The sequence below is a fragment of the Puma concolor genome, chromosome D3 (genome assembly GCF_028749965.1).
Source record: "Puma concolor isolate L17-30 chromosome D3, mPumCon1.1.hap2, whole genome shotgun sequence".
Lineage (NCBI taxonomy): Eukaryota > Metazoa > Chordata > Mammalia > Carnivora > Felidae > Puma > Puma concolor.
The window spans coordinates 32,638,706-32,651,157 of record NC_141678.1 but is presented as its reverse complement, the minus strand read 5'-3'; the positions used below and the strand labels follow the sequence as shown (position 1 = coordinate 32,651,157).

At 42.6% G+C, this 12,452-nt stretch overlaps 1 protein-coding gene across 1 annotated transcript in view; it reads right to left on the bottom strand.

Moving 5' to 3' along the window:
• Positions 1-1,338: 1,338 nt before the first annotated feature.
• The window catches only part of AFG3L2 (AFG3 like matrix AAA peptidase subunit 2), a 40,524-nt gene continuing 29,410 nt past the window's right edge, over positions 1,339-12,452 (bottom strand). The window contains exons 14-17 of the mRNA XM_025931249.2: positions 11,136-11,251; positions 7,590-7,790; positions 5,429-5,623; positions 1,339-2,162 (exon numbers count right to left, since the gene is read on the bottom strand). Of these exons, the coding sequence (XP_025787034.1) occupies positions 1,920-2,162; positions 5,429-5,623; positions 7,590-7,790; positions 11,136-11,251 (755 nt within the window). The 3' untranslated portion in view covers positions 1,339-1,919. The remainder of the gene's footprint in view (positions 2,163-5,428; positions 5,624-7,589; positions 7,791-11,135; positions 11,252-12,452) is intronic.

The window sequence follows — 12,452 nt, the reverse complement described above, 5'->3', positions numbered from 1 at the left end:
GAGCCATTTCCATCTGAGGTGACCCCACAGTGTAACCTAGCTCCCCCGCGACAGAAGGCCTGAGCTCTGTGATGCCATGGCTTACACCCAGTAACTATTTATTCTGGGCTAAGCCCTAGCCGTGGGCAGACAGAAAAGTAAGCATTAAACACAGCAGCATGACTTGGAACTGCAGTGAAGACAGACCTCACTTTTGCAGAAATCTGAACTACTTTGTGGGTCAGGCTCCACATAGGACCCGACACGGGCAATGCTCACCACAGTGCTGTGGGTCTCCTTGTGCAGACCAGGAAACCCACAGGTGGCCGTGCTAGCTACTCCAGGCCATGCCGGCTGCCTTCTCAGACTCCACAGGTTTGAGTGCAGCTTTCGCATTAGACATGCAGATGCGGGTTACCATTTGACCAACCATCTCATGCACAGCTTTGTTCCTTTTCTTCCTGAACCAAACCTGACTCATGTTTGGCACAACCCACCCTATTCCACTCAGGGGCCTCACGGCCAAGGCCTACTGGAGCTCCACGCATGCTGGCACTTCTCCTTGCAGTGGTACGAGGAAGCATAGTCTCCTCGTTGTGTAGAGAACAGCACACTCAACACCCTGATGGCCAAGTGAATCATACAGCCTTCGTCACTGAACTACCTACCACAAGCATCCTGAGGGAAGGAGGCAGTGAATGTGTTACATCTGCAGGTCACCGGGCAGAGCAGCTGAGGGACTCAAGTATGAGCTGAGGAGGGCTCCCAGGCTCCTGTAATACTGAGTGACTGGCACCCACACAGCTGCTTCTGTGGTCCGGCGAGCTGGAGCTCGGCATCTCTGGGCCACCTGGAAGAGCGGTCCTGGGACAGAGCAGCCTGCCGTCACACTTCCCACACTGTTGGTCCAGTGCTGCTCCGGGAACGCCATCTATGTCTTAAGTCTAAGAAGTCGTCGTTCCCACAACATACTTAACTGCATCAAGAATACACAAGGCAAGCTGTAATAACAAATCCATGTGATGGCTTGGGACAGTCTGCCAGGCCTGCTATGGTCACACACTGACTTCCAGACCCAGGTGGTGTGAACAATGTCTGGTCATGACCAGCCTGGTGAGAATGTAAACCGATGCCATTGTCACAAGATTCTCGCACTGACTTGATATGAATGTACTTTATATCCAGAGTTCATCATTTCAGAATGTACAAATCTAGAAGTTGCCAGGCCTCTTGTGGGAGCTGGTTAAGAACCAGGACTGAGGTTCTGGAGGATTTCTCTCTCCAAAGTTAGAACACTTAATTCCTTTCCATTATGTTTTCTAAAAGAAAACATCTCGAGCACAAAACAGTGACCCTCTGTTGAGTTCCGAAGAAAAAAAGTACAGTATGCTTTATTTTTGATGTAAAGAAGCCATATTTACATAATACATTCATATTTGTAGATATGTTACAGCTCTCTGTAGAAAACCATTCCATTAAAACAGCAACGTGAGATCTGCATTCAATCTTTAAAGTATTAAGTCAAATTAAAATATTCTTATCAGGACTCCAATGTAATTTCACAGCTCATCCACAGAGGGAAACTGAAGGGAAACAGGAATGAAGAGTGGGTGACGGCAAGAGAAAAATACACCCTCTCTCACACTGGCAAGACTCCACAATGGTGGATCCCCAACACAGCGGCTGGCACCACCCAAGGGGGGAGGGAGCAGCGCCAGGGTGCCGTCTCCACGCTCCCAGCCACTGTTGAGGGCCTGACAGGCTCGCGGACACATTCTGGGCCTTCAGAAAGTCACCCTGCCACCCTGGCTATGACTTCAGAAGCTGAGGACTAAGGACTCCTCTTCCCACCATTTCAACCGGGTCAGCAGATGGTTCTGATCGGCCTAGCAGTGTCCTTATTTCTCTGAGAAAGCCAGAATCGACCATAAGACAACAAGCTAAAATGGCCTCCCTCCTCGGATCTGGTTGGCGATTTTCTCATCCCGGGGCTCCTCTTTCTCCTTTTCCCGTTCTTTGTTCCAGTCTTTAAGGCCCTCTGGAAGCGAAGTGTCCTCATCCAAGCTTCCAGTGCCTTCCACAAATTCTTCATAGGTAGATTTTTCTGCAAACGGTCTGGGGCCCAAAAGTTCAACCATGTCATTCTTATCTAATACTTCTTTTTCTAATAATAGAAGAGCAACCTGAAATACAAACAATTCCCGTTAAACACAATTACTCAGTATAAGTCTTTTCAAAGCTAATCATTTTTATTTATAGCTTAGCCCCATTCCAAAATAGGATTTAAGACCACTGAAAAAGAGACACATAAGGTCCCATGATTTTAGAGTAAAATATACAAAATATTGGAAAAACAATTGCTCACCAGTAAGGGAGCAGCTAAATACATTGTGATACATTCACACAATGAACAATTATGTACCTATAAGGAAGAATCTCTCTGTTCTACATACATCATGGGAAGACATATTCAGGGAGAAAAGGTAGATGCACACCTTTGTATGGTATGCTACATTGCTTTTAAAAGGAGAAAGATATTTATCTTTTTCTGTGCTTATATGTATACGTAAAGAAGTTCTGGAAGGATACACTAGTGGCTGGGAGGGCGAGTTGGAGGAAAGGGCAGAAATAGGTAAGCAGGAAATTTTAAAAGTTAGTCAGAAAAAATAAAGACAAGAGTAGAGATACAAAAGGAAGCCAGGAAGGTTTATATAAAAACATGTACCTTGAAGTTCTAGTCATTTGTATGCTCGAACTACAAACTTGACAGTACCCCTTGTAACAGGCCACCAAGAAAGAGCCACCTGAGCAGCTATGTGTATGCGGGGGAGCGAGGATGGTATCAGGGGAGCAGGGCAGAGTGGTTCTATTAGAGCATCTGACCATTACAAAGACAGTGAAACGGGTTAAAATATAAACTGACCTATAGAATATATTTAGTTCCTGAGGTAACTCCCTATTTAGAAATTTAACTTCTCCATACCCTACACTAAATGCTATGTGTTTAAAAGATACTATGTGTTAAAAGATAAAACAATTTTATTGTTTTTTCAATTTTCAAAAACTTTATTATGGAATACTGCAAATATGCACAAAAGTTGTAAATGGATAACGTATCCCCATGGAGCCGCTATCAACGGTTAATCAATTTAGGGCCATTTTTGTTTCATCTACTCCCCAAATTATTCTGAAGAAAATCCCAGCTGTCGTTTTATCTGTATATATTTTTGTTTCTAAGAGATAAAAACTCTTAAAAACATAACGAAGTTTTCTTCTTAGATCACCATTATTTCTCAATTTGCCTATTTACACAGTTGTGGGTAACCCACTTAAGTTGAAATAATGTTACTTAACATCTCCATGTACTAGTTTCTTCTGTAAAATGGGATGACAATGAGGATTTTAGAGAGAAGTTCATGCACCTTAGCCAGTACCTGGTGCACATGAGACGATGAGTGAATGCTAGCTGGTTATTCTTATTCTCCTAAAGCTCAGCGCCCACGGATTATCCTATCAAAGGAGTACAGTGAGGCCCAGAATGTGGAGGGCACTAGTCTGAGCAGCAAAGACTCCAGCCACCTCTCCTCTTGATGGCTCCCTTTCTCCCGGCTGGCTCAAACATCACTCTTAGCAGATCTAATTTTCTCAAACGGGCTGGAAGGTACTTCAGAACTCTGCAGTGTTTCGAGATCCTCACTCTGTTGAACGAATTTCCCCTTCCCAAACAAGTCTTTGTTACCGCTGTCAGTACATGCATTATACACGCAAAAGGATAACTGGACCCACTGAAACTCCCTGGATCTACAGTGTGCGTGTTGGGATCCTCCCCTCGAATCCCTGTACACAGTGTCCTGCAGCCAGAGGTCTTCAGTGAGCTCCTCCACTGTCTTTCACAGCTCAGGTCCTTCTTTCCCACAACTGCCTATTGGGGGCACCACCAAGAGATCCTATCTCCAGCCTGGACCTCCTACCCAGGTCTCATCTGCAAATGCCCATTGCCCGCGTCTCTTGGGTGTCAAGACTGACCCTGTCCTCTGTGTTTGCCACTAGGAGTCATCTCAAGGGCTTTCTTCTTGTTCATTCTGTACATTTGACCAATAAATCTCAGTTTTTCAGATCTGTCTGTGCCTTCCTTCTGCTGCTACTCCCAGTACCATGCCAGGAATATAGAAGAGACCCACAGCAGCCTCTGAGCTGGTCTCTCCCACCACCCTGGACTGGCACACTGCTGCCATACTCTCCTTCAAATGATGACCTTCATCACTTTCACTCAAGACTCTTTAAGGACTCCCTAGTATAAAACAAAGGGGCTGGATGAGATCATTTTGAAGGTCACTCTTATTTCTAAAACTGTTTCTAAACTTTCTAACTAGTTTATGAGAACCTGGGCAACTGCAGCCCCCTCCCCCCAAATATCTGCTCAATCCTGCCCTGCTCCACACACACTTCCTGCTCACCAGGCCTCCATGCGGCCGTGTCCTTCTCTCTGCTCCCCTCCTCTCCTGGTTCACTGTAGCTTGACTTCTAGGTAAAATCTTGTTCTATCTTCTACAAGAAGCCTTTGCTGTCCACTCTGATCTTCCTTTCTCAGAGCTCCCGGCTATGCCTTCCAGTGTCCCAGGGTGCCAGCTCTCTCCACCTGCACTGAGCACTTTTGTAAAAAGACATCACAGGTGCTTCTGGATTGGCTAGCATGGGGCAGGTTCACAGGAGGACTCTCTGTGAAGACCTACTGATGGAATAGCAATGCTGGAATATTCTTTACCTGTGTCAACCCCTCATAAAAGGCTTTCTCATTTGCGCTTCAGGAGTGTGGAAAGTTCAAAGAACGAAAAATTTTAACTTTGGTTGCATGGATTCTGAATAATTAAGGGTTTACTGGATGCGAGAAATCCACTGAATTTGGGAAGAATCCCTCCCTTTGGTAGGTGCTATCATATGACGTACAACAGAAAATACAAAGCACGTTTATTCACAAAGCTCATAATTAAGCCAAAGGTAATCTGCATGTGCAGACTCCTACTTATCTAGTTGGGCTAGCTTTTGTTTGCCCTTTCGTCACTACCTGTTTATTCCAGGGGTGAAAATCAGTGGTAAATTCCCATCTGTCTGCTGAGTTCCTTTCTGAGGAGTACGGGTAAAACACACGGTAGGGAGGAGGGCTGATTCAGTTGTGTATTTTGTGATTATGAACAGTCGTGGTTAATCCTGCACTCATGTTCCTAAAAGCCACAGGGGCTGGGACTGTGTTCTACTTTTGCTCACTACTGCATTCCCACCTCCTCACAGAGACAGAGCAGAAGCAAAGTCAGAATAAAGAAAGGAACCAAGAGTTAGCCAGTTCCAGGAAACGCTAATGTCTATAAACCAACCCAAATAGTCAAGCCATCACTTTAATCTTTTTTCCTTCAAAATCATGTAGTGAATTATTCATACAATTAGCACCTACCTTCTCCACATCAGCTTTCTTTTCCGTGAGAAGAGCCACTGTTCTTTTATAAGCATCGTTAATAAGTATTCGCACCTCATCATCTATCAGTCTTGCGGTAGCTTCACTATAAGGTTTCTCTAAAACCATATCACCCTGACGTGGGAGGTCAAAGGAGATTTGCCCGACCTTTTCGTTCATGCCAAACTGAACAATCTGAAAAAGAATACGTGATTAGTGGTGGGCGTCCAGTTTGTGGACAGGCTGATTTATAAAATGGCAGTAAGTCTTTACAATGGCGTTAACTCCGCACATTTCACTTCACTACTCTTTAACCTGGCAAAATCTACAGGGCATCCCTGGATTGGCTGAGTGGACAAGGGTGTTCTGTGTAGACAGTGGTAGTGATGGATAGTATTTTCAAGTCTTCAACTAGAGACACAAGACAAGAAGCCCAAAGACAACATCTACGAGACCTGCAAGATACTGCAAGAGAAGCCAGCCTCTGACAGACCCAAGAGGATAAAACCCAAGCCCTCCAGGCTCTTCCTGTAAAGGGAAGTGTGCCAACCTGAGAACAAGTGATCCTGGAAGGGAGTTTACTTTTTCCTGTTCCCTGAAGCCCTGGGGTCCAGTCTGGACCCCCCAAAACTAAAAAGCCCCATGTTAAGAAGTTTCTGGAAGTAAAATCCAAATGCACTAGAAAAGAGAAAGCCAAGATGAAAGTAGGGAGCAGGAACAGAGCCAAGAGAACTCAGAAAGCAGGATGCCATGGTCTTAAAACCTTCATGAAACAATAGAAAAGGGAATTCTAAAGCTATAAAACTAGAAAAGCTAGCTTCTCCCTCTTAAGACGTCAAGAAAGCAAATTTCATATAAAATGGGCAACAGAAAAATGTCTAAGAAGTTGTCACAAGAGAAAAGGAGAATAACATCTCCATACATAACGACAGCAGGACGGGAAGACACCCATAAAAAGATGAAAACTGTAACCTACCACTTAAGAAAGCGTGAAAGAAATAAGGAAAATAACATAAAACATGAAAGAGTAACATAAATCAGAATCAAAAACACTTAGATGAGGTGCTAAAACACAGAAAAAAGTTACATATGAAAGAAAACACTATTTTAAAAATGAACATTAAGGCGCAAAGAACGCAAGAGCAAACAACCACAATAATGTCCTGAGAAACAGAAGGTAAAGAGGACAACTATTAAAAAAAACAAAACAAAACAAAAACAAAACCGTCATTAAAAAAGACCTGAGAAAGTGACAGACCAGAAGAAGGGCTGACATATGGGTAACAGGAGTTCCCAAAGAAAGTCATTTATATCAAGTTCCAAGACAGCAAAACTTTGGGGATGTACACACAGGGATAAAGAAAATTTGAGTAGGATGATAACAAGCCAGGAAAGTGGATGGTCCCACAGGAAGGGAGGGGACTGCGAAGGGACGCTCTTAGGGACAGCCCAGGGTACAGGCAGTGGTGTGCCACGGGATCACTCAGGCTTATAAATGGAACTTTAAACTATGCATACGTACTTCGCAGACTCTTAGTACCATAGATATCTCCTGCCTTTCCAAAGTTCGCGTTGTGCCACTTGCTTTCACAAAAGACCCTACGGCAGTACCTGCTTTCACCAACCCAAAGAAATTGGAAGAGGACTTTCTTTCACTTTTATGAAAAGAAGTGAAAAGAGCATTCAGCATTTGTTTTGCAGCAAGCTGTTACACCTTAGGTGTGCTGCAAACAGGGAGTGGCACAGCCAGGCTCCCTTAGCAAGACATGTCCTGAGCTCTAATAGCCTCCCAGCGGTTATTTTTTGGGTGTGGGAACATTCAGAAAATGCTCCATATAAATTAATAGTAAGTGCTTCTTTGCTTTGAGCCATTTCAACTTCCAAAAGGTTTCATAGGAATGCTCTACTTTCAGATAGTGGGAGAAATCTGTAAACTTTAAATACTGTGCTACCAAAAACCAAAAAAAAAACAAAAACAAAAACAAAAAAAAGAGTTTCTTATGAAAAAGTTTTGATTGCTTTAAAATGGATTTAAGAATTAATTCCTGCCTGAAAAGCCTCAGCCAAACACAACAGTATTGTTTCAGAGCCAACCACAAACATCCATTTCTCGTGCAAATGTGAGAAAGCAAAAAAGAAACACTCCATTTCATACACTTACTTGAGCATATGCACTCTGAGTTACTTTTCGCAAATCATCTTGAGCACCAGTTGTAATTCTTCCAAAGAAGATTTCCTCTGACACTCGGCCACCCAGAGTCATGCACATCCTGTCCAAGAGCTGCTCTTTGGTGTATAAGTATTGCTCTTTGGGTAAATACTGAGCATAACCTAGTCCTTTGCCCCGTGGGATGATGGAGACCTGGCAAGTAGAAAATATACAAAATGCTGACAACTCAGAAAAACACAAAAAAACAAAACCAAAAATGTTGAGGATTCTACCACCAAATGTTGACCACAATGTTTATCTATACGTAGATAAGGTCACTGATGAAAAATAAGCATGACAGCTGGGAATTTCCGTCAGCCTTGGCAGGAGGAGAGCTGGCAGGAGGAGAGCTGGCAGAAGTGACCGCTCAGGGAGGATATTTTCTTAGGATAACTTCACCTTAGAGTTCTAGACAGTATTTCTTGTCTTTCTATAAGACTCAACTGAAATTATTCAGTCTTGACAAAAGGACAACTGGTGAGTGATGACTCCTTCTGACAGCTCAAATATGGCCTAGGCGCCATTCAACTTGAGTGAGCCCCAGCCACAACCTCCTTTACCGGACAAAGGGGAAGGCAGACCTAGATGCTCAGCAGGCTTCATTTTCTCCTCTAAGTGTTTTCTGCCACTGCGTAAACTCCTTAAAATTAAAAAAAATCAACTTTATTGGGGATAGTTTATATTCAGTAAAATGTACCCATTTTAAGTGTACAGTCCAATGAGTTTTGACAAACCAAACTTCCTACCACAACAAAGATACAAATCCTTTCTCCATCCTGCAAAGTTCCTTTGTATTCCTTCTGGTCAGTCTTACCCCACACTTCCCCTCCAGCCCCAGGCAGCCAGAGATATGCTTCCAGTCCCTATGGATCAGTCACCATTTCTGGAACTGTATACAAATGGAATCATACAGTATGTACTTTACTGTGTCTGGTTTCTTTTATTGTTTCTGAGATTTGCCCACACTGCTGTGTGTATTAATAGTTCATTCATTTTTACTGCTGGGTAGCATTCCATTGTACAAACATACCAAACATCCATTTCATTCTTGAGGGACATCAGGGTTGTCTCCAGTTTATTGCTATTATGAATAAAGCAGTAAAAGTCTTTGTGTGGACATGTTTTTATTTCTCTTGGGTGATTACATATAGGAGTGAGATCATTTGGTTGTATGGAAGAATTTGTTTACCCTTATAAGAAACTGCCAAATTGTTTTTCAAAAGGGATATATCACTTCACATTCCCATCAGCAGTGGATGAGGACTCCAGCTAGACTGACATCTTAACCAACCAACACTCAGGACTGACTTTGTAACTTTAACCATTCTGATAGTTATATGGTGGTATTTCATTGTGGTTTAATTTGCACTTTCCTGATGACTAATGGAGTATCTGCATGTGCTTAATGTCTATATGTATACCTTCTTTTGTGAAGTATAGGCTCAGATCTTTTCCCCATCATTTCACTGGGTTGCTCATTTTCTTACAGAATTTTAAGAGTTTTTTACATATTCTAAATACAAGTCCTTTGTCATATATGTACTGTAAGTATATGACTTGTCTTTCATTTTCTTAACAGTGCCTTTCAAAGACAAAATATAACTTTTTGTCTATAACTCCCACATAACTTTTCTTCTGTGGTTCATGCTTTTTGTATACTAAGACAGTTCTGCCTAAGGTTACAAAGATTTTTGACCTATGTTTTCCTCTAAAAGTTTATTGTTTTAGTTTTTACAATCTATTTCAAATTAATTTTTTACATATAAGGGTCAACATTAGCTTTTTCCCCCACATGAACACTGAGTTGCCAGAACCAGTGTGACAATCCTCCTCACCTTAAATTACTTTGGCACTTCTGTTGAAAATCAATTATTTAATTAGTTATGTGTGATTATTTAATCAACAAATCAATTATTTATGTGGGATGGATCTATTCCATCCCAGTGAACTGTTTAGTCCCTTCTGCAATATTAGTCTTCATTACTGTAGCTTTATTCAAAGTCTTAAAATTGGGAGTGTAACCCCTTCAAACTTGTTTTGGTTTATTCTAGTTGATATACATTTCCATATAAATTTTAGATCTGCTTATCAATTTCTATTAAAAAAAAGTCTGCTATATTTACGGCAGAGATGTGAGCTGAAACTATACATGAGTTTGGGGAGAACGGTGATCATGGTATTTCATGAACACAGTGTATTTCTGTTTTTATTTAGGTCTTATTTAATTCTATGTACAGATCCTACAAATACTTCAATAGATGTATCCTTAAATATTTCATGTTTCTGGATGCTGTTGTAAATTAAATTGAATTTTTAAAATTTCATTTTCCAATTGTTCACTGCTAAAATACAGAAATACAATTGATCTTTGTATACTGATCCTGAATTCTATAACCTTACTAACTTCACTTTTAGCTTCTAATGGCTTCTCTGCAGATTATCTAGTATGGTTTATTATTGTTGTTTATTTTTTGAGAGAAAGAGACAAAGTGTGAGTGAGGGAGGGGCAGAGAGAGAGGGAGACACAGAATCTGAAGTAGGCTCCAGGCTCTAAGCTGTCAGCACTGGGCCTGATGCGGGGCTCGAACTCATGAACCATGAAATCATGACCTGAGCCCAAGTCGGACGCTTAACCGACTGAGCCACCCAGGTGCCCCAGTTGTTGTCATTTTTTTAAGTAAACTCTACCCCCAACATGGGACTTGAACTCATGACTCCAAGATCAAGAGTGGTATGCTCTACGGACTGAGCCAGTCAGGGGCCCCTATCTAGGATGTTTTATGCACACTTTATCTCCTCTGTGGTCACCTTGCTTCAGGGGATCCCCCTCCATTTCCAGTAGTCCCCTGACATCGCAAGTCAGACTGCTGCTTCCTGTGGTTCATGCTGCACCGGTTTGGGGACCGCACTCGGTTGAAAAAGCAAAAATTTAACAATCTCACTTGGTACACCCATCTTTCAGGAGATTTCTCTTTGGTTTCTTTCTTTTTTGCCAGGCTCTCTGGGGTCTCCCTGTGCAGGCATTGTTTAGTGGTCAGCCAGGGAGTTGGGCAGTTTCAACTCAGACCTGGGTCTCATTCCTCTGTAACTTTCTTGCTTTCAGGATTTTCCTGTTAAATTTCCAATAGTCTTCAAATCCTGAGCTCTCTCCTCTGCCGCATCAATACGGTAAAGCCAGCCTTTTCCATCACTGTGGCCACGGAAAATTCCTCAGGCAAGAAAGTCACTAACTCCCAATTCTAACCCACTATAGCTACTGCTTTTCAAAAGTAAACTCTCCTCCAGCTTTGATCTGCTTTGGACACTTTTCAGTCCCCTTAAATAGCAGTCTTCTTTCCAAACTTTATAACTTATTTGCAGGAAGGTTTGCTAACCTCTTCATCCCACTGTCATTACCAGACATCTTGGCCAAATTTCTTTATGTATTTATCTTTGTGGGAGTGCAACTTTCTCCTCAAGTAATTGCTCACACAATCTGTCTGACACGAACTGTTTTACCTTTAAGAGTGGGTCTGCGTGTTCCAGATACCACCCGGCAACCGCGTGACCTGCCTCATGGTACGCCACGGTCTTCTTCTCCTCGGGCTGCAGAACCTGGGTTTTTTTCTCTAAGCCTGACAAAATAATAACAAAAAACCAAAAACACTGACTCTGTGGCACTGTCATAAAAAGATGGTTTTTCGATCTACACACTTCAATCTACACAGTCTCTAATGTGATTTAGAGACTAAGCTGTCTGCGACAATCCAGAAATTCCCAACCATGGTCAGACTAAGAGCAAAGGACCAACTTCAAAATACACCCAACTCCTGCAAAATGCATTCACTACCCCCAGGACTACTTTTTTCTGAACTCTCCCACGCTTTTGAGTCATCTATTTTGTTTTGGGAATAGAAATGCAAGACAAAATTCAGCATTTAGGTCAAAAAACATAAAATTCATAGAAAGCACAGAAAACAAATTCCATGCCCATTCATGGAATGACCCCTGCTTAGTCCAGGTACTTGGAATTATGAAGTGCAGGGTAAACAAAGATGAGACTGCCTGCTGTCTGCTCCTGACGGAAGGCAAACGGGAGAGGAAAAAGGGAGCCGGATGAAGATCTGGAAACACCTACTCAGCAAGTCAGTAAGACCAATGCTGCAGCAGCCAACACACTAATCAACTGACCCTAGGGATTCCAAGAACGAGCAGCAGAGCAGACCTGAGAAAACAGACCCAGGAGACCCCTTGTGCTGGGCCCACGTGTTGACTACACAGCCGGGGGACCCCTAATCCAAGTACAATTCCTCTCTGGCCTGGATCAAGGTGGATGCTAAATTCATTTGCATCTCTGTACTATAGACACTAACTACATAGCTTGTACTCATATAAGTCATTACACCATGACGAAAGTAGTTTGGTTGTGTTCAAGGTAACGCATCTGAGAGAATTTCTCAAATGATAACATATTAAGGAGTCCGAAGGATTAAAAAAAAGAAAGAGTGCTTTGTTCCCAATAACACAACCCAAGACAAGTACATACCACAGAGCTGGAAAGGTGGAGATTTACAGAAGGTAAGCCCGCTGTCTTCCAGAGATAAGCAGTTCTTGCTTGTATAAGAAAATATGAATCCCACACCTCACCAAGTTTACCCCTGGAATTTTTCATTTTCCCAGTATGCTTACTGCAGAACAATTGCTCGTGGCCAGTTTACAGTGGCTGAGCTGTGAACAGGCAAGTGTCCGTCCACCTCAGAGCAAGGGCCCCTCCTAGACTTGCCGCCCTGACCTCTTTCACACTGAGCACTGACTGTTCCCCCACCTAAAAGGCAC